Raw genomic sequence first — 21,183 nt, forward strand, 5'->3', positions numbered from 1 at the left:
TTAACTTAGCCGCAACTAAGCGTTGTGATTGGATGATTTACTGGAAAACAATAGCAAGCCTTTTCAATGTTGCGGCATGTCGTAACGTGCACGTGATGTAAGTCAGTAACATACTATTCCCATTAATATAAAAACCATTTTAACTATCTATTAATAATTCCGACTTTAATGAAAGACTAAAGGGTGCGAGGCAAAGGATTGTGGTAAAAGTTCAGAAATTCAGCTGTCACTGCTATGCGATACGAACGTTACTGTTAGATAATGTTTAATGATAATGTCTCACAGAACGGAAGTCTGTTTTGGTATTACAGGCAGAACCTCAAGGCTTTGACCACGACTTTCTACGACAACTTCTCCTGATTCGTCGTTAGATGTCACATAGCATTTCGTGTCATACGAACAACCTGAAAGAAAATAATGAAATTGATGATTTTTTCCATTTTTAGACGAAGTCACGTCCGAAACGTCAGTTAATAAGTATACTTTTATACGGCGGTGTACAACTTACTCATATGACATATATCATATGATTCCACTTACGACTTCCAGTTGGTATTCTTACCTTTTAACGTGCATGCGTGCATCTTTGATTTAACTAAAAAATAAAATAAAATAAATCCAATCAGTCAATGAAAATTTCATATCTTTGCAAAACTCTAAATTGCTTTTTCCTTTTTTTTTTTTTTTTTTTTCTTGGTGAAGAGGGCCAGTGTGAGGCTTGCGACTAAGACCAGGGGAGACGTGCTGTACTGGTGTTTGCAAGATGTCAGTAGGAAGAGATTACAAAAAAAGGGAAAAGATTACGTACGAGCACGGTCTGTGATATCAGCAGAATAAAATATTTACACAAGTAGAGACCGACAGTTTTCACTAAAGCTTATTTTTATTTATGAAAAACTGCAGGACATAGCGAATAGGACTGCATCAACGTAAACACTCACCGCTTTTCCAAGCATAGCTCAATTTAAAGCCAGTTCTAACCACACTAGAATCCGAACGAAAGCGAATCGTCATATAATTGCTAGTAGATTCTATAACGGGTGGATACAAAACACCACAAAATCTACCAATCCGAGTTGATGTTACCGACCCTCCATCGAACAGCTCTACATAATCCTTAGCGCATTTGTCGTGGTACTCCAGGTCAAATGCGAGTATCTTCAGCCGTATTAAATGATTCCTTGACGCTGATATTACCCAAATGTTGGTTGTATCAACATCATGATATCCAGGGTGGAATGGAGAAGTGATGATTCCTGACATCTGAGTAAGAGTAACCTCCAAAGCTGTTAAAAAAATGATGTCACTTTCAGGTTTTAAAAAAAAGAAAGTGATGACGGCGATACTGATCGATAAATAATAAGTAGGAGTAGGAGTAGGAGTAGGAGTAGGAGTAGGAGTAGGAGTAGGAGTAGGAGTAGGAGTAGGAGTAGGAGTAGGAGTAGGAGTAGGAGTAGGAGTAGGAGTAGGAAAAAGAGCCAGTGTGTCTCTAAAATGTTAATAAGTTCCTACAAATACCCATGTCTCTATTGCACATGGTGTGGGAGGGTACGTGTACTTGAACTGGGACCGGGGCTTAGGTGAAACCAACCTACATTATTCACTCAGAATCAGGCTTTCGAATGTTATGTCATAACATGACCGTATAGACCATGTTAGACCAGTTAGACCATGTTAGACATGATAGACCAGTCCATTTGTGATCATTTCCACCATTTTGATTAGCTAAACATATAAGACAAATCACAAACCTTGGTTTTGTTGTGGCTTTTTGCTGCAGCTTCCATCTAATAAGTACAGAGCACTGATCACGATGAAGCCACTTCTTTCATTAAAAGATGCTTCCATAGACAACTAAATAATGTTACATCAAATCAAGTCACTTTCACGATATTTTGAATGATATCGCAAAATATTTCTATTATCGTTAATGGCTTTGATTTATCAATAAGAGGGTTTCTATGTTTATATGTAGGGTTTCTAGCTTTATTTTGCTTTTGTTGTAAAAACATATGCAACACAGCGAAGTTTCTCTGACTGTAAAAAATCAAACACTCCTTAGCTTTTTACAGTTCCGTTCAGTGACCACGAAAAAAGTTCCAAGCCCAGGTTGAAGCATCAGAGCAAAACTAGTTTTTCGTGCGCGGCAACTCCAACTCAACTTGAATTACACACAATAAAAAGCTGAATATTAATATTTGTGATGTATAATATTTTCTTACTTGGTAATTCTCTACAGATCCGACTGAAGTCTGAGCGTATTGCCACCATGATTGGTCGTTATTGGCGACATCCAAGACCGGCACGAAAGCATGACTGGAATAATAACGGTGCATAACACGTAACCGCACTGCGCCCGGTCCGTAAACGATGTAACGAAATCTGAGGCACTGGGTATGCCCGAATGTGGAACGGTTGTACCACGGACTGTTGAGAACTGAAGAGAATCTTGATGAATTTGTAGCAAAGATGAAATGGTCAGCTGCAAGATACGAATAGACCGTTATACCCCTTTAGATTGGCGGTAATGTTTTCCCAATTCAGATCATTTGTCATTCCCTGGCGTATCATTTCTTTGCTTAACTGTTGTGACGTATGAGTATGAAAAGGAATGACATGTTGCCTGCAATGGCTAAAATCCACCCAAGGCAAAGTGGCCATGGTCTATACACATTCTGGACATTTGAAATATATTGAAATTATGGGGTGGGTGGGGCAGATGGGAATTTGATATGGGGATGGACTTCAGATTGGATTTGATTTGGACTTTGTGGAAAGTCCAACCTTTATTAACCTTTAAAAAGGGCTATGGACCCACCCATCTTTATTATGCGTGAGCTGGTTTGACTGTGAAGTATTGTTAAGGTGGATAAAGAGCGGAGAAGGGGGAGGGGGGATAGGTAATGAATTTGGAAGGTAGGGGTTTGGGAACTTTTTAAATGAATATCGGAAAACATTGCGCCAAATTTAAAAGGGGCTATGCGACATTAATACTATTTCATTACTAATTTTCATAATTCAAGTTATGTTACCTCCACTATAAACGCACCCAGCTGGTCCTATCTTCAAATTACTGTTCTTTATTTCTTTCAAGATAGTGTTCCAAGACAGGAGATCCCCGTTTTCTTGTACACAGCCAATGGACATGGCAAGCAATTCAAACTCGTTCATTTCACGTGACCATATATTAACACCACTTATTTTTCCTTTAACGTCCAGATCATTCTTTCCCGTGGTATCGAACATAGAAGTTGTGAATGTACCACCCTCTTAGTGAGATAAAAGAAATAGTAAAATCAATAGTTGTGACTTTAATTTCTAAAACAGAATGGAAACATTCGCTGGTAACATTTGTTACATGAGAGCAATAGCGCTACGTTTGTCTCTACCGATGAAATAGAGCACTTGGAATGTTGGGAGAAACACATTTTAATGATATGTGATATGAAAATACAGGGGTGGGATCTGGGAGGGCGTTATGATCACCGTAAATAAACATAGTGATGCACAAAAAGTCGTAGCATTTTGATATTGATAACATTTATAACATTGTTATTGACAACACTTGATATATATATATAGATGGATCGTGATACCTGGGATAATAAGGGCATCGAGTTGGTCTGGTTTTTCTCGCAGCGATACACGTCCATCAATGTATGCTTTCAGTGTCCCACCGGCAGATCTCCATGTCAGACAAACATGGTGCCAGGCTCCATCGTTCACAGAAAATCCAGTATTCCTGGAAATTAATTGACGTTTATTTGCAAGGTTAGTTATGCATCATTTATGCATCCCTCCCTCCCTTTCTCCATCCTTCCCACTTCATTCCCTCCTTCTATCCCTTCCTTCATCCTTCCCACTTCCCTCCCTCCTTCCCTCCCTCCCTCCTTCCCTCCCTCCCTCCTTTCCTCCCTCCCTCCTTCCCTCCCTCCTTCCTTCCCTCCCTCTTTCCCTCCTTCCCTCCCTCCTTCCCTCTCCTCTTCCATCCTTCCCTCCCTCCTTCCCTCTTTATCTCCATCCACCCATTCATCGTTCCGTCCGTCCGTCGTATGCAAACAAACAATGCACAAAACAATGCACTTACCATTTACGTCCCAAAACACTAATCATAACATTAGTGTCCATATGTATCCCCATAGCAACGCTCATTCCACAGCCATCAGGGATCTCATAAAGCACTCTCAGGCCACCAGTTTGTGATGTCATCCACACGCACAGGGTTACCGCGTCAATTCGATCATTTATAGCCGAGTTGATGCTTATGTTACCAAACTGGGACAACGGCAAATGCACTTCAAACTGCTCTGTATGTCTTGATTCTGAGGGAAGATATTATAAAGGGTAAAAATTAGATAGCAAACATGCACTTAAAAAAAACTAAAAATGGTTTTCTAACATATTAAAACGTTTCGTATTCTTAACAATAAACAACAGATCCCTTTGCTTTGGCGTATGTAATGTTTTCTCATGTCATTGTCTTGAGAATAAGATTCTTTGTTTGAGTGGTATCCATATTCAAAGGTTTTAAAGCAAGGGAAATGACAACTTTGTCTAAAATAGGAAAACATTATGCCAATCTAAGAAGGTCTATTTGTCAAATACTTTTTCGGTTGGCAGATTCTTCTTGTATCCTTACTAAATTCCAAAACTCTTTACCTTTTCTATTGTTCGGTTTCGTCTTAGCAATGTTGGTTATCTCACGATGGACATCTAAGGCAGACACCAGAAACCAGTTTATCCTGTTATCGGGTTGTTCAGTTTTCCACCGACATAATTCTTCTGTTGTGTTACATTCTCCTATAGAGATGTTGGTAACAAAAGCACAAAGATTAAGGAATATTATTTCTATGTTTTGGATAAGTATCGTAGGTGTTTGTAGTAATAGTGATGCATTGTGGTGGTGGTGTTAAGTATCGTAGGTGTTTGTAGTAATAGTGTTTCTTTGTGGTGATGGTATCGATCTTACCTTGACAATATCCCCATCCACCTTCGAGGTTCGTCATACACCATGGGCGAGTATTATTAAGTGTCATACAGGATGAGTACTTTTTACCATCGTAAAGGAAAGGGAACAAACAGCATCTACCATCAATAGTCCTCCACGGACAATATCCTTTAAATAAAACCGACCTACTTTCAAAATCTGGGTTTAATTCAATTCTTATAATTTTCTTGAATCTGAGGCTAACAAGGAAATACCAATGAAGAAATGCCACAAATTCCATTGACAAAAAAAGTTCTTTTGTATTTCCGCGTTGGCCTTACTTCCAAGATACTTTTGAGAAGGGTCCATTAAGAATCAAGTTCTGAAATTTAATCAAAACCTTTATCATGACACTATCGTCAGAGTTTTCAGTCCTGTTACAGGCATTGTCAATGAATGGACCCTAAAAGTATCGTGGATGCGAGGCCAACATAGAAATACAAAAGAAATCACACTTTTTCTTGATAGAATTTGTGGCATTTCTTTTTTATTTCCAAGTTAGCCTCTTATTGCTCACTATCAGTCACTTGACTTTTTGGAGTTGACGGGTTGGAGGAGGGCAAACAAGCGGTTTACTGAGGGGCAACTAGCGATTGTTAAGTCAAACATAGATTAACCATGGTCAAAACATGTCAAAATAAGTCCACAAACTATTGCATTTGACTATTTCTACGACATGACACCAGAAAACAAGAGATCAAAACAACCTCCAAGATTCTACAAGCCATTAAAAACGCAGCTTTTACCGGAAGTGACGTCTATTTATACCAACCTGTTCAAGACAATTTTAAGAAGGGTGGATTACATTTGCATCTAAGTTGTTATTATTTTAATTATTTACCATCACAGTAGTCAAAATTTTTAAATTCACTAGTCACCAAGCACCAGGGCTGTGGGTCTTTGGGATCAGTGGTGTCACAGTCGTAGTAGATAGTATTTTCATAAATAAAGGGAAACCAACAGCACTTGTCATTTCTATCGTAGGTCAGCACCGAACACTCGTCTAAAGAGGGATCAAATATATACTTGTTTTAATACACCCTTATCAAAATTGAATTCGAGGCCAACATGGAAATACAAAAGAAATGCCACAAATGCCACCGAGAAAAAGTGTGATTTCATTTGTACTTTCATTTTAGCCTCGCATCCAAGAGCTTTTTGAGAAAGGTCCATTGCATAAATAAAAATAAATCTTTTTTTAAGTGTCTATTGGCTTTTTCAATCGCGCGCACTACCGCTACACTCACAAGTGTCATTCTCTTGACCATAAAATTTTTAGACTAAGGTTAAACGTTAAAAAATTATTGGAAGAATTCCTAGTATTTCTACTAATACAAGTAAGCGTAAAGCAAACTTATCCTTAAGATAATCAGGTACTAGATTATTAATGCATTTGAAAACCATTACTTCGCAACGTATGGTATAAATATCATAACTTCTTGGTGGCAGTTTTCAAATTGTCTTCTAGAGAATTTCCTTTCGTTGCCTACCTGCATGATAAGGAATAGGATGACAACTAGTTTTTGAGAACGTAACCTCGTCAAATGCGATGACAGCTGAATGACTCAATGTTCCTTCAAATTTCACCTGTAATTTTGAGAGTAAAGGAAAACGTGTCGTAAATGTTGACAAGATAGTTTATTTATCTGTTTCTTTATTGTTTCTTTGTTGGATAGTCTATTTGTTTATTTTTCTATCTGTTTGTTTGTTAGTCTGTTTGATTCCTATTTTTCTGTCTGTGTTTCCTTGCTTGCTTTTGTTGTTGTTGTTGTTTATTTGTCTGTCATTTTTGTCTGTTTGATTTCCTTCTTTATTTGTTTCTTTTTATATGTTTGTTTTGTATGCTTGTTTAATTAATTAATTTACTTATTTATCTGTCTGTTTCTTTGTTGTTTGATCATTCTTGATTTGCTTGTGTTTTTGTTTTGTTTACGTGTGTGGTTGTTTACTTGTTCTTTCGTGAATAAAAAATAAACGGTTTACCTGGTCTCCATTTTCACTAGTGAAAAATGGAACTTGTACGTAGATCCATTTATTTGTGGCATGGGGTGTGCCCCACAGCTTGGTACTAGACCCGTTTTTATTTTGCAATAAAACATTAAGGTTATGTGTGAAGTAAGTATCTGTTGCGCCGATATAATAGGAAAACATGAGACATTTCCAGTTGTCCTGGAGACGAAGAGGAGGACTTGATATGCAATGTGTGAATGTGTATGACTGTTCTTGAAGCAAAAACAAGAATCCACCTGAAAGCAATAGAACAAGTTTTAAATGATCCGAGTTACAAACTTTATCAATACCCTAAAACAACCTTTGGGCTGATTAAAGTCAGGGCATGGTCAATTCAAAGATCTAACCCTAAAGCAACCTCTTGTCTGATCAAAGTCAGGGCATGGCTAACTCACAGATCGAATTGGAATTAAGCGTGTTATATAGGTTGTGTAGAAGGAGGAGAACCGGAGAACCAGGAGAAAAACTTGAATTAGAGAGAGATGTAACAAACTCTACTCACATGTGATGCCGAGTATGGGGATCGATTGACATTTTATTGTAAACTTCACACACTCCTCGCTTGTCTTTGGTTCATATCCCCTTCATTAGCCACTCACCCTTTTCTTTTAATAACCTTTGCACGCTCTAATGTCCAATTCTTTTGTGTGTGACTACCACAAGTTATGAGTATTTTTTTAAATCATTGTTCAAAAGAATGTTACGTTCCAGACATCGCGGAGTGGAACTGAACAATGCGCACAAGAAATTATTCATAGGAGAGGTATGAATAGAGGTTACCACTCAGTATTTATTTTCATTCATTGGCTGTAGCCATGCGGGTAACAGAAAGTATAACAAACCTGTGTCAGGAGATGCGACACCCTGTACGTTCATTGTTGATTTGGATAAAGACCACTCATTATCACCATGCCAACTACACAGGTCTGATTCAAAATCACAGTTCGGAGGTGCTACAAAATAACAAACAAATAGTTGAGACTTCAGAATAAGAGTGGAACACTTTCGTTAATTTATTTGCTTTTGTGCTCACTGAAAAACAGAAATCAAGATAATGAAAAGAGGCAAAAGAGATATTACGATTGTTGAATTTTTTCTCCAGAGAATGCGACAGACTTTCGCAACTTTTCCTCTGTTCAACTGACAAACAATGATTTGAAATCCAGGTTAGACTTGAAATCTTTGCATATAGTTACTTTACAGGCTTATCCTGGAACCTTGTTGAATGGTCACTCAGGTTTGATTCGGTGTGGCGTAAATAGAGATTACTCCACGGAAAGTGCCACGAACGATTTTTATTCACGAGTTGCGCAGCACCAAAAAACGAACGAGTGAGCGCAGCGAACGAGTGAGTTTTTTGGTGCGTAGCAACGAGTGAATAAAAATCGTTCGTGGCACTTTCCGTGGTGTAATTTTTTTATTTCATACATACTAAGATTTTCTGGGTTTTTATGTACGTGCATCTACGGCCGCGCCGCAGGCAGGAAGCCATTCGAGTGCAATAACACACACTGACATTATGCAAAAAATACGACAATTTCTGTTTAACAATTTAATTAGAAAAACGAATGAAGCAAACAAATGAAATAAAGTAAATATTTATACATAAATAAATAGATTAATATAGATTAATTTAATTTATTTATGAAGTGTCCTTGAAATTATAATTTCTCAAGTTTGAAAATGAAGTCTATATACGAGCTTCAAGTGAAAACTTGTTTACAACAGACTAAAAGCTAGCTTAAATCTTGATGTAAAAATAACAGACACAAAGTAGAATCAATTTACAATTCAATTTGTTCAATTTAATCTTCATCAGAACTGCTATATAATACACGAATTCTTTTCTGTGGACGGATTTCTTGGGATGGTATGGTTGGCGATTTATTCAGAGTGTTTATTGTGATTGAAAACTGTCCTCCTTGGATAACAGCTCCACTAAATAATGCTACTGACTGTTGACCTGTATTGCTGCTAGATTGCTGAGGCTGTGCTAGGGAACTAAATCCAGCATTTTCAATTGGATTTTGGACGGAAGTTGCGTTTGGCAGGCTCAACACTTTTTCGTTGGATATATTTGCCAGCATATTCGACATGGATTGTTGTTGTTTTGTAGAAAGCGAACTGTAATTTTCTATACTTTTTAGATTTCTGTGGCCGGAAAGCTGTGCTATATGGGCCGGTGGAACTCCGTTGTCGCTTAATGTTTGAACCATAGTTTTTCTTCCACTATGATTTCTAAGTTTAGGATTTTCTATGCCAGCTTTTTCTGCCATCTCTTTCATCAACCCGCCCAGTTTGTTTACACCCACCTTGTTGCTTTTGAACCAAAGTTTGCTTGAGGAAGCGCTTCTGACTTTAACGTTATTTACGGCCAAATAAAAAGGACTGTCTCGTTCTTTCGTATTACCGGGCCTTTTCTGTGCAAACAGTTTGTAAACTTTGACGGGATCTTTTTCAGTGCCATCCGTGGCGAACATTTTTGGTGGAAACGGCCTGACATCAGTTGCGTTTGCGCCGGTACGTGTTTTCGTTTGCCTTTCGTTGTATTCTAGATACTCGACGCCACCCGCTGTTTTGTTCAAAGTCACATCGCCCCAGCACATACTGGGATGTTCCTGAATCCCACGAAGTCCGAAATGAAGAGTATTGTTCAGCCAAAGAGAGTTAAGAAGCGCCTCAGGACTTGAAATTCCAAGGAGACCTTTTTCATAGAGGACTTTCACCTCATCTTCTGTCAATGCCACTGATGCATTTGGCTTATTACCTTTGCCTCGTTTCTTTAGCTCTTTTTGCTTAGACTGCAGGGTTTTACGGGTTTTTTCAAATGCCAAATCGTTGATAATACTGACTTGGTAGTTTTTGCGCTTTAAAAATCTTTCAAAGCTAGCAATCATGCCTCGGAGGGACGTTGGCTCATAATTTTTTCCCTCTACTGTACGAACGGTAAGTATGAACTCGCTCAGCAACTCATTGAGCTCAGCTGGAGGAATGTTTTCAACTTCCCTGTGCTCTTTCTTGGATTGAAGAAATACTTTAAGCAATTTTACATCTCTGTTGGTCTTAGCTTGTGTGTTTTCGTTTTCTTGTTCATAGATAAAGTCGTCTACCGTTCCTTCTAAGAGTGCAAATCTCGGCATTTCCTCCGCCATGTTTGTCATTCAAGTGCAAACTCGCGCTCGCCGAGTATCTTTTGATTGATATTTCGGATGCCAAAATGAAGCACAATCGTTCACGCTTCTGATTGGACGAACGAGAGTGAAAAATAGTCGTTCTCTTTTCTGATTGGTTGAATGCATATTTGGTACGAATTTTACGCGGGCTTTTTATCGTGGATAAATCTTAGTACGTATGAAATAAGATGGTTTCAAACAAAATCCTTTGAATTTTCATTGAAGCTTTTTATAAGGTTTTATAACTTACATTGTTCAATGATCGTTGCACAAGCTCCTTCGGTGACTCCAAGATCGTCCATGGCTATATCACCATAGACTCCATCACCTATGACACCTTCAATGACAAACTGAAAAATACGAACAAACCTTTTTAGATTCGTATGCAAATTGCCCATTTCAGATCGCATGGCATTCCATTGAGATTTATTCTTTTATAACAAACATGTAAATTCACACATGAAAGAATCAACTCCCAAGAGTGGCATCACATGGTTTGAAATGTGCACAACAAACAACGAAGCTAAAAAAGTCTATTGAGTTAAAATTGATGACTTTTTTAGCCGCAAACATATGTTTTAAAAGGGCCTTTTTTTAACACTAGGCACGGTGGCATATTTGGTAAGAACTTTGGTTTTAAAGCAACCGGCTTGTGTTTTAGTTCCGCATGATCTTATAATTATGCGGTATGATCAGTGTAGTTCAAGCCCGAAATGCCCCTAAAACGTAAGCACCGATGGAGGTACCTATAAGAAAGGGCATGCAGTCGACTTAAATTAAATAATCCTTGCTAAAGGAGCTATCATATCGGCATTTACCGTGACTCCTAAAAAGTGTTGACTAGAAATAGTGATACCTTATATGGTTTTCCTGCAAGAAGTGTCGCCTGTCCAAAGAGCCATCGGTTTCCCCTATCGCCCTTTTGACTCCACTTTATGGAAGATGACGAGTCTGTCATTTCAATGACGTTTAAAAGGCCGATGTCAACTCCAAACATATGATACCAGAATCGAAAACAAACTGGTTGGTTTCCTGGAAACCATCTGCTGTGTAGCCTGGCCTTTGTTCCCTTGGTTTCGTTAGAAGCTTCGACATAAAGATAATACCCTTAAAAGAGAAGCAAAGTGTTAATTTCGGAGAAAGAAATTGACGAAATACAAGATAAAAATTGATAACAGGTTAACGTGGCTTTTTAACCCCTTAGAAATAATTACAGACTTCCTAAAGTAGACATTCTCGAACATGGCTGCCACTTTTATTTCCTTAAAAATGATTCCAAACCAACCATAGTGAACATCATCCATATTACTTTTGAAAGATAGTGAACATCTATAGAGAATAATATTCTATGATTCAATTAATTTTAATAAAATAATAAGTAGATCTAATAGTCGCTCATTACCCAATCCAGATAGCGTTGTATGATCAAAACTTGGTCCTGTATTTGGTGTGAGGGTGGGACCATTTCTTCTCGTCCATTTCAATGCTTCACTGGCGTTAAATGTCAGGCCACACAGACCATCTTCAAGCGAACAATGTGCTACAAAATATATCCAAGAGAAATGTTGAACTCTTTCAACCATCTCCCGCCTCCTCTCCCTACATTCGACAATGATTGTGACCGAATTAGGAGGTATTTCCGTATAAGGATTATGATATGAAGAAACTGAGGACATTATTGTTCAGTGAATATTTACCCACTATTATCGTCTCAGAATCAATAGTCGCTCCGCTCAATCACAGCGCACGAAACTCTAAATTGTCAGTCAGTCAAAATTGTAAAATAATTAAGAGAAATTTAAAGACTTACTTGGGAAAGTATTGTCGCAATTCGAAACTAGTGGATTATTTATGTTCGTTTTATTGCACGCCAAGTTGTTTAGAGGACATTGTGAATGACCTTGAGGGAAGAAGTTATAATTAATTCAGTTAATTTTCATTTGAGTAGGAAATTGTACTGACTTACCGCACATCCGCGGTACAATATGGCATAACATTATTTCCATACTTATATTACACTCAACAAAATTACTCGACTCTGATTGGTCGAGAGGAGTACAATTATAGCGTTAATTGTACTCCGTAGGAGTACCGAATTAAGTCGCTATGGCAACACGGCCAAAACAATGTCAAAACAATTATTTTCTTTCATTTTGTACTTAAAAAACATAGATAAAATTTTAAAGCCGTAAGAACTAATCTTTTTTATGCATTTCATTGCGCGATAGACTGAATAGACAAACTAAGATGAACGGCGTCGCTTCGCATTTTTTACTGAAATTTTGTTGAGTGAACTATAAACAAAAAATCGCACGATCTTCTCGTACAATTTGGAATTAATACACACTCGTAATGTTTTGAAAGTTCTTTAATTGCACTCGCCTAAAGGCTCGTGCAATTACAAGAACTTTCAAAACATTACTCGTGTCTATTAATTTCCAAATTGTACTCAAGATCGTGCGATTTCCTATACAAATCATCAACAGAATAAATTTAAAATAATATACGACAGTAAAGCACGTTAAGTATACAGGACGTAAAAGAATTTAGTAACGTATCTATAACGTTTTTATAACACTCAAAAGAAATATTAATCAGTTAAAAAGAAAGAAATGATAAACGAACTAGTTATCAATTTATTGTTCGCTTGCACGCTACTTCATCCCGGCCATATCAGTTAGTATCTAGTTAGTATTTGTAAAATACACAAACATGGCCGCCATTTCTTTTCCTTTTACCTCTCTTGGAAATGATTTCAGCCACCAAATGGTCTTAAAGGACATATTAAAGCGAAAAATCCTAAATTAAATTAATCTTATTTTCAGTGGAGAAACCTAGCACTGACTTACCACATATATCTGGAGAATGGCTGCCATCTTTGCAGTAAGAACCTTCGCGACACGTGACCGACCATGGTACGAATGTTCCATCGACACATTGAAATTCCAGCATTGTATTCCGCCTTTCTGAAATATTGATCAAGTAGATTGAAGTGAAGGTTGTAGATACATAGTTTGATCGCATGCTTTATTGCATCGCATGCTTTATGAGAGCACACAACGCGCGTGCACTTTCAGTTGCGTCATTCCTATCTAAAATAACGGTTATTTTAATTTGTATTTTATAAAAGAAATAAAAAACTTGATTTCTGTGCTGTGTGCAGTTACAGAGCACTTGGGGATTGGCATAACACTCGAGAAGTGTCGAAAAGCATTCCGCTACGGTTCATGCTCCTACTAACACTCCTCTCGTGTTCTTCCAACCCCCGCGTGCTTTATAACTGCACACAGAACGCGCGCGCGTTTTCTATTTCTTCAATGGAGAATGAAGCATGAATATATAATATTTATTGTCCTTATTCTTAAGAGAATAACACATGTTCTGACATGAAAAGGTAAAAGACATCTATTCTATGAGTAGCTGCTTACCGCATGTTTTCTCGTCACTCCTCTCGATGCAGTCGTCCCAGCCATTACAAAGTTTATCGGTTGCTAGGCAAATCCCTGATGCACATTGTAATTCACTTCTAAGACATACACAGTTTTCTTCGTCAGACCCGTCAAGGCACGTCTTGTCACCGTCGCACACGAACATCTTTTTAATACATTGGTAGTTGTCACACTGGAATTCTTCTTCAGAACATGTGTACCCTAAAACAGTGAAGATCATGTTTGAGGCGAGAGCGACAAGCATTCGTGATTGCTGTAAAGCGGTTTTAAAGTTACTTAACACATAGGCGGATACAGGAGTGGACTCGAGGGGCCGTGCCCCCCCCCGAACCAGCCCATGTTTCCTAATAATAGTCAGTACTATACTAAATGATAATGTTAACTGGGGAGGGGAGGGGGTGGGGGTGGGGAAAAAGTCTAAATACCTGGCTTGGCGTAAGGTGGTTTGGTTCTGCACATAGATGTAGTTACTAAAACTTCGCTGATTGCAGCCTCACCAATGGTTTTGAAAACAAGCTGAGAGAAAATCAAAGTATATATATATATGTATGGTTGTTGTTAATTTTTGCTTTGTTGGTAGTGGTGAAGATGGTGGTTGCAGGTATGTTGGTTGTTGTCGTTGTTGTTTTTATTAGTGGTGGTAGATAAGCTAACAGTATGTAACAGAAGGCAGGACATCATTAAAAATCAACATGTGAGTTGAGCGTTGTGTGCGTAGAATATTGAATGTAGTGGTAGCGCATGTGAGTGAAAAGTGTCCCCAATTAGTGCGAAAGCGCTAGAACGACTAGACACTTAAATAAAAGTGATCTATTTATTTTTATTATATTAGTAGTCGCTGGTGGTTGCTATTGTCGTTAGTAGTGAAATTTATATTATTTTATATTAATTTAATATCAATGTATTTGAACTAAACTTAATAATATTAGCTAGTGTATTGCTATCAATGGTATTTTCATACTTTACTGTCCCTTTGCGGGCGCCAGGAAACTAGCGCCTTAGTCCACATGTATCCATGAAAACCACTTAGTCTCCATAAAAGTATCATCTCTCCCTTGATGGACAAGTAAACGTCAAGTCTCTTTCCCTTCCCTGGCGAATCAAGTTTATAACTGAAGGATAGGCAGGCTCCTATGGCTTGATAAATGTCGTTCCATAATAGATTATCCGACTTGAGAAATGTCGTTGACAAAGAATTGTCTGTCACCACTAAAAAGAAGGAAGATTATATAACGAAAACGGTCAGTTATATATAATCATAATAGCTTTTGGATCGACGAGAATAAAGGGCGAAAATTATACAAAAATCGAATAATTTTTTTGATTAGATTAATAATCTTTAATAATTAAATAAAAAATTTCTAATAATTAAAAGAATAATTTTTAATCATTAAATAGATATTTTTTTCCTACCTATTGTCTTATTTCTTTTCCAGCCACAAATATCTTTATCGGTAAATGCACAACGTAGCAGTGTTGTCTCTGTAATGATTTAAATGTATATATATATAATGTGGTTAAATTTAAGCAAAGTTAACTGGGAGTGGAGTGCTGGCTAGCGGTGTGAGACTTGCGCATGCGCAGTTGCTGCCTAAGGCCTCGTGGTTGCTGTAGCTGAGTTGCTGTTAGCCATTGCCTTCATATCGCGGTTTTGCTTCTGGTTTATACGCCTTTTTTCAAGCCATCCTTTCTCAATCCTTATTGTTAGTGGTTCTTCCAGCGTTTCGACGTCTATTTACGATCGTCTTTCCATTGTTCCTTGTCCTCGTGTTAATTGTTTGGTCGATAAAAAATGCCCCGTAACACACGCAATAGCTTGGACAGCATGGTTCCTACCTCTTGTTCTTCTTCGCTGGCTCCTCCAGTTTCGGTTGAGTCGGCTTGTAATGGCGTCCCTACATCTACTGCGCCGTCTACTGAGTTGGTTACATCAGTAGTAGAAGCTTTAAAAGCACCTTTGGCGGCCATGGTCAACTCGGCTTTACTAGCGGCAGGCGTTGCCTCGTCATCGGCGGGTTCTGGATCTTTGCCCGAGAACAACGAGGGTTCTTCGACGCCTCTGGCCAACCGTACTAACCAATTGGCCCAGACTGGCTCATCTATGCCGTGGACATCCATGGCCGGGTCGCCTCCTTCTTCATCAACTGCGTCTTCGGCTTATTTGCCTCCGCCATCTTGCTCAGGTACGTCTGCCTTATCTGTACCTTCATTTGTATCGCCTTTTACTCTCCCTCGGCCCGTAACTGTCCCAAGTGCCGCGACGTCGTCTTCGTCATTTTCGGCGCCGGAAAATTTCCTGGGGAACACGCCCCCCCTTAACCAGCCGTTTGTAGTGGGTCCTGGTTATTCTCCCGTTCCCTACAAAGTGGTGGCCCAAATTCTTGCCGGAAAATTTGTTCATCTTGAGGACTTGCTGCCGGAAAACATCTCCTCTCAAGAACCAGAGCCACAACTGCACTTCGATGGCCGCCTCATCCTTTGTAACACCGCCAAGAAAAACAAAAAGCAAATTTCAGATATTACATCTTGGGTGGAAGCTTTCACCATTTATTCTTTAATCGTCGGAAAATATTTTCCCAACCGCAAAGACGATTTGCTCAAGTACAAGCTCCTTATCTTGCGCACATACCGACAGTTTAGTGGCAGTGCATGGCTGAACTATGATCGGGAGTTTCGAGAATATGCTGCTGCTGAGAAATGCACAACGTGGTCAACAATGAATGTCCAACTTTACAGTTTTAACACTGCAGGTGCCCAGGTGCGCCCTCGAGTGGTTGCTTCAACTACAGCAGGGGGGAGGGAGGCCCAAGGTAGTTTGACCTCAAGGGTCCTTTGCCACTCTTGGAATGCTGGTCGGTGCATTGCCCCTTCTCCCGAATGTCGGTTCCGCCATGCTTGCAGTAGCTGCGAAGGGGACCATCGCAAGAGTGCATGCCCAGAGCCGATCAAGCCCAGAAATTTGGAACGTTCCCGCTCTGTCAATCCGTCCGAGGCCAAGCGCAGAAAATACCACTAAGCATGTGACTTTGGACTCAAGGCTGTGTTATTAGGTTCAGAGAACAGCACCATTTTAATTTTCGTTCTAGTTTGTTGAATATCACTTAGACACTACATTGTGCGTCGAACTTAACGTACGTCATTTAATGGTGACTTAATCATTTATGGGGGCATTTGTTGATCTATTTATACATTGTTTCATAGGCACCAGCCTTCCCCTCCCTTCAGTTGCTGAAATTTCTTCTTTGAATTATGATAAATTCGCCCATGGCTTACAGAATCACCCCAATCGGCAATGGGTAGAATTTATACTGCATGGCATTAAAGATGGTTTCCAACTGGGTTTTAAGTCGTCTGTCAAGTTGAAATCGTCAAAGAAGAACAAAGCTTCAGCATATCAGCAGTCTCAAGTCGTGGACGTGTATTTAGACAAGGAAGTTAGATTGGGGCGGGTGGCTGGCCCCTTTGAATCCCCTCCCATTATTCCTCTTCAAGTAAGCAGTTTTGGCGTGATTCCAAAGAAAGGTCAACCAGAAAAATGGCGTCTTATTTTTGACCTGTCCTCCCCATTTGGCCACAGTGTTAATGATGGCATCGACCCTGAGGAGTGCTCACTGCAATACATTAGAATTGACGATATAGTTAAGATGAGTTCCAAACTGGGTAAGGGGCTATGCTGGCTAAGTTCGACATCGAAAGTGCTTTCAGAAATGTCCCAGTTCACCCATCTGACCGACATCTTTTGGGCATGAGATGGAGGTCAAAGTATTTTGTTGACCTTGTCCTTCCCTTTGGTTTGCGATCAGCCCCCTTCATCTTTAACTCAATCGCCAATGCAGTGGAGTGGATTCTTCAGTCTAACTATGGGATACCTGACATCCGCCACTATTTAGATGATTTCGTACTAGCTGGACCTCCTAATTCAGCTTTATGTGCTAACAATTTAGCTATCGCTACATCCATTACCGCTGACCTAGGTCTGCCCCTACACCCAGACAAGTGTGTAGGGCCATCCACCTGCCTAGTAGTTTTAGGGATTGAAATTGACACAATGGCCGAAACTCTGCGTCTCCCTGCCGACAAATTTGCTGCTACCCTGGAACTGTTGAGAACTTGGTCTTCTTACAAATGGTGCCACAAGAAACAACTTCAGTCGCTGATTGGTGTACTCCATCATGCCTCTAAGGTAGTTTGGCCAGGTCGCACGTTTCTTCGGAGAATGATTGATCTACTCTGTTGCTTCCGAAAAGACGATCACCCCATCCGCCTGAATACAGAATTCAAGAAAGACCTGAAGTGGTGGCTGGATTTTTTCAATCAATGGAATGGGATAAGTTTTTTCCTGCTCCCCTCACTACAGCCTCCACCTACGGTTTGCGTAGGGTCAGACGCCTCAGGAACACGGGGTTATGGTGCCTTCCTCGATTCTGATTGGTTCAATGGCAGGTGGTTACCTCGGCAAGCTTCCCTCTCCATTGCTTACAAGGAGTTACTTCCAGTCGTACTGGCAGCGCATATCTGGGGTCACGGTTGGAGAAAGCAGCGTGTTCTGTTTAAGGTGGACAACGAAGCTGTGGTAGCAATCTTAAATAGCAGGACTTCCAGAGACTCTTCGATCATGGTTTTACTCCGAAGCCTTCTGTTTGCAGCAGCCCGTCATGGCTTTTCCTTTTCAGCTGAACATGTGGCAGGTATTCGTAATGGGATAGCTGATGCTCTTTCTCGTTTTAATATGCAGGTCTTCCGTTCTCTGGCCCCGAACGCCAACCTATACCCAGCAGAGGTCCCAGCTCAGCTTCTGTCTTCTCTGACATCGGTTCTCTAAATAATCAGTGTTTGGTCTATTTATCTGAGGGTTTAGCGCATTCCACCCGTCGCTGTTATTCTACCGCCCAAGAGAAGTTTGTCAACTTTTGCTACCAAAGTGGCCGCTTATCCCCATCAGGCTCACCATGTCCCACAGATGAATGGACCCTCTGCTTATTTGTGACAATGCTGGCCGAGTCGATGCGTCATTCCTCTATAAAAGTTTATCTGTCAGCTGTCCGTTCCCTCCATATTGAACAAGGTTTCGATGATCCACTTCAGAACTGCTTGCGGCTCCAAAGAGTGACAAAAGGCATTAAGCGAACCCAAGGTGTCGCCTCTTCTTCGTCTAGACTTCCTGTTACTCCAGAGGTCCTGAGAGTAGTACACTCTGGCTTGGTTCTATCTTCGTTCAATGACTGCATGTTTTGGGCTGCCTGCTCATTGGCTTATTTTGGTTTCCTTCGCTCAGCCGAATTTACTTGCCCCTCGCTTAAAAAATTTGATCCAGATGTACACCTGACTGTGCAGGACATAACCGTGGACTCTACAGGGTCTCCTTCTTGCTTAAGACTGTTCATTAAAGCCTCAAAAACGGATCCGTTTCGTCAGGGTCGTCATGTGTATGTTGGTCGCGGATCATCATCCCTGTGTGCTGTGAGAGCAGTGCTGAACTATTTAGCATATCGTGGTAATCTTCCAGGCCCACTCTTCCTGCTGGCTGATGGTCAGCCACTGACTAGGCAGCTGGTCACGGACAGACTCAGGGCTATTCTACAATCAGCAGGTGTAGCTGGTAACTTTTCAAGCCATAGCTTCCGTATTGGGGCCGCAACTACAGCGGCTCAAGTGGGTATACCAGATCATTTAATCCAAGTCTTGGGCCGTTGGAAAAGTGATGCCTATAAACAGTATATTAGAACTCCTCAGCAAGTAATCATTAGTGCCTCTGGTAAACTTGCTTAGTTTTGGTAAGTGGTATCCTTTTAGCTTGGCCACCATTTGTACATTGTCAATTTTGCCCTCATGCTAGCCATTGCCACCTGGGTTTAGTCGCGTACACCACACTACCTATGGATGTTGTGTCTGCATGCGTGACAACTGGAGAGGCAGCGACTGTTGGTGCTTGGAGATGCAGTTTTGGGTGTTAGTCGGTCCCATGGCTCCTGCCACGGGTCGACCAACTCCAAGCACCACACTAAATGCTTGGAGAGGAGTAATGGAGGTTGACCCGTGGCTTGGTTGCCATGGTTACCTCTTGCCAGCTAGTTGCCATCGCCTACCGCTTTGCCAGGCACCTACTCTCCATCGTAACGACAAGTTAATATATTGGTATGGCAAATATGGTGTTGTCTATGTGATGAATTTAAAAAGATATGACCTACTGTTTTGCCCTCTAAATTGAGATGCATTCCGAAGTGCTTCAAGGGGCCGGGTCTTTTATGACTAGAATTTATTGAGGTGTCCTCAACCTGTGACGTAGCGACTGCCTTTGACCGAGCGGACGCAAGCATTTTGGCAAAAACCGAAGGAATAGACTTTTTTCTTCGTTGTTTTTATTGCCCCATTTCAGACCGTGCGATGTCACTCTTGTGAGTTGATTCTTTTATTTGTAAATACTTTTAAATGTTTGTCATAAAAGAACGATTCTCAAGGGAATGTCACGTGATGTGAAATGTCCAATTTGTATACGAAGGTAAAGAGGTCTATTCCATCAGAAAGTACGAATGCCGTTTCTCATTTAACTGATGTGCAACGATACAATTTCGTAGATAAATCAATTATCTATGCATAGGTTGCCGACATTACTTAATCTATGAGTAAAATCTGATAACTTGTAACAATGATAAAATAAATTTCTTTACCATTAACAATGGCATATCCCACTGTACGTCTTATCGTTGGCAAATCTTTGTCTTGCAAAAAATGATAGCTAACCTGTAGTAAATTAAACTTACAAAAGTTAGTAAACCAAGAGAGAAAATCTCATTTGCTTTTAAGAGTGAGGCTATAATTTTTGTCGTTGGATGTGGCTCAAAATCCCTTGAGATATGAATAACAATGACACAACCGCCATGTTGGTTGACATATCAAGATAAGCTAATGAGGAATGCTTTGTTATCGTCAACCAAGATGGTGGTTATGACGTAAAAGGGACATGCTCTATCGTGACTTTTTAAACTAAGAAGTCACGTAACCATACCCCCTTAAAACAAGGAGTAGTGTCAAAATGAACGCCAGAAATAGAAATAGCACATCAATATTAGTATGAGAGGACGAAATCTCTGTTTATTTTGTAAAACGCGTGAGTAATGACATTGAATATAAAACTGACTATTCTCGATAAGGATTTATATGGAGGGATTTGTTGTACGGCAAGCTCTCGTAGGGTAGAGTAGGTTCACGTGACCTCTGTGCAATTCTCAACAGCCCTAGATAATGTTGAAATCAGCTGTTGAAATATTGTTTATCAACAATCAGATTCATTATTTTAATGGTTACAAAAAAAGCCCTATCATTATTTTGAGGTTCTAAGATCAAGCTATGCTGAATGAAGTAAAATTATTTCATGATGGCCTTACTTCAATGCTATGGTTTCCAGGTTGAACAGTAGCATTTATCGCAGTTGACCATGGATGCTCCTTGCAATCCATCAGTATCGATGACTGAACTGACGAGGATGAATTAAAGACATGAAGGTGGACGTTAAGGGAGCAGTTTGGACACCGAATGCCATGGCAACAGTACCTATAGGAAGCTA

The 21,183-nt window shown here is 39.9% G+C and overlaps 3 protein-coding genes across 3 annotated transcripts in view; 1 reads left to right on the plus strand and 2 right to left on the minus strand.

Moving 5' to 3' along the window:
- Positions 1 to 21,183, minus strand: part of LOC116295873 (uncharacterized) — a 46,362-nt gene that overhangs the window by 10,982 nt on the left and 14,197 nt on the right. Inside the window, exons 11-35 of the mRNA XM_031703829.2 lie at positions 21,005 to 21,180; positions 20,288 to 20,360; positions 15,033 to 15,101; positions 14,581 to 14,828; positions 14,045 to 14,135; positions 13,599 to 13,820; positions 13,020 to 13,136; positions 11,981 to 12,070; positions 11,573 to 11,710; positions 11,027 to 11,277; positions 10,421 to 10,520; positions 7,840 to 7,950; positions 6,971 to 7,233; positions 6,478 to 6,574; positions 5,829 to 5,990; positions 4,970 to 5,116; positions 4,660 to 4,800; positions 4,088 to 4,322; positions 3,597 to 3,742; positions 3,033 to 3,269; positions 2,223 to 2,482; positions 1,752 to 1,854; positions 942 to 1,286; positions 563 to 595; positions 284 to 404 (exon numbers count right to left, since the gene is read on the minus strand). Of these exons, the coding sequence (XP_031559689.2) occupies positions 284 to 404; positions 563 to 595; positions 942 to 1,286; positions 1,752 to 1,854; positions 2,223 to 2,482; positions 3,033 to 3,269; positions 3,597 to 3,742; positions 4,088 to 4,322; positions 4,660 to 4,800; positions 4,970 to 5,116; positions 5,829 to 5,990; positions 6,478 to 6,574; positions 6,971 to 7,233; positions 7,840 to 7,950; positions 10,421 to 10,520; positions 11,027 to 11,277; positions 11,573 to 11,710; positions 11,981 to 12,070; positions 13,020 to 13,136; positions 13,599 to 13,820; positions 14,045 to 14,135; positions 14,581 to 14,828; positions 15,033 to 15,101; positions 20,288 to 20,360; positions 21,005 to 21,180 (3,976 nt within the window). The remainder of the gene's footprint in view (positions 1 to 283; positions 405 to 562; positions 596 to 941; positions 1,287 to 1,751; positions 1,855 to 2,222; positions 2,483 to 3,032; positions 3,270 to 3,596; positions 3,743 to 4,087; positions 4,323 to 4,659; positions 4,801 to 4,969; positions 5,117 to 5,828; positions 5,991 to 6,477; positions 6,575 to 6,970; positions 7,234 to 7,839; positions 7,951 to 10,420; positions 10,521 to 11,026; positions 11,278 to 11,572; positions 11,711 to 11,980; positions 12,071 to 13,019; positions 13,137 to 13,598; positions 13,821 to 14,044; positions 14,136 to 14,580; positions 14,829 to 15,032; positions 15,102 to 20,287; positions 20,361 to 21,004; positions 21,181 to 21,183) is intronic.
- LOC148906349 (uncharacterized protein KIAA1958-like) lies at positions 8,657 to 10,210 on the minus strand. The gene has a single exon (XM_089037979.1). The coding sequence runs from the start codon at positions 10,156 to 10,158 to the stop codon at positions 8,803 to 8,805; it is 1,356 nt and encodes a 451-aa protein (XP_088894105.1). The 5' UTR covers positions 10,159 to 10,210; the 3' UTR covers positions 8,657 to 8,802.
- On the plus strand, positions 18,116 to 19,743 carry LOC148906350 (uncharacterized). The gene has a single exon (XM_089037958.1). The coding sequence runs from the start codon at positions 18,609 to 18,611 to the stop codon at positions 19,386 to 19,388; it is 780 nt and encodes a 259-aa protein (XP_088894084.1). The 5' UTR covers positions 18,116 to 18,608; the 3' UTR covers positions 19,389 to 19,743.

This window comes from Actinia tenebrosa, unplaced genomic scaffold, assembly GCF_029948245.1.
Source record: "Actinia tenebrosa isolate PJP-AT-01 unplaced genomic scaffold, QUT_ActTen_1.0 PGA_scaffold5__44_contigs__length_20552954, whole genome shotgun sequence".
Taxonomy (NCBI): domain Eukaryota; kingdom Metazoa; phylum Cnidaria; class Anthozoa; order Actiniaria; family Actiniidae; genus Actinia; species Actinia tenebrosa.

Bases quoted from the DNA above. Each gene is read 5' to 3' on its own strand.
- LOC148906349 (XM_089037979.1), bottom strand. From the start codon at position 10,158: ATGACAAACATGGCGGAGGAAATGCCGAGATTTGCACTCTTAGAAGGA.
- LOC148906350 (XM_089037958.1), top strand. From the start codon at position 18,609: ATGCTGGCCGAGTCGATGCGTCATTCCTCTATAAAAGTTTATCTGTCA.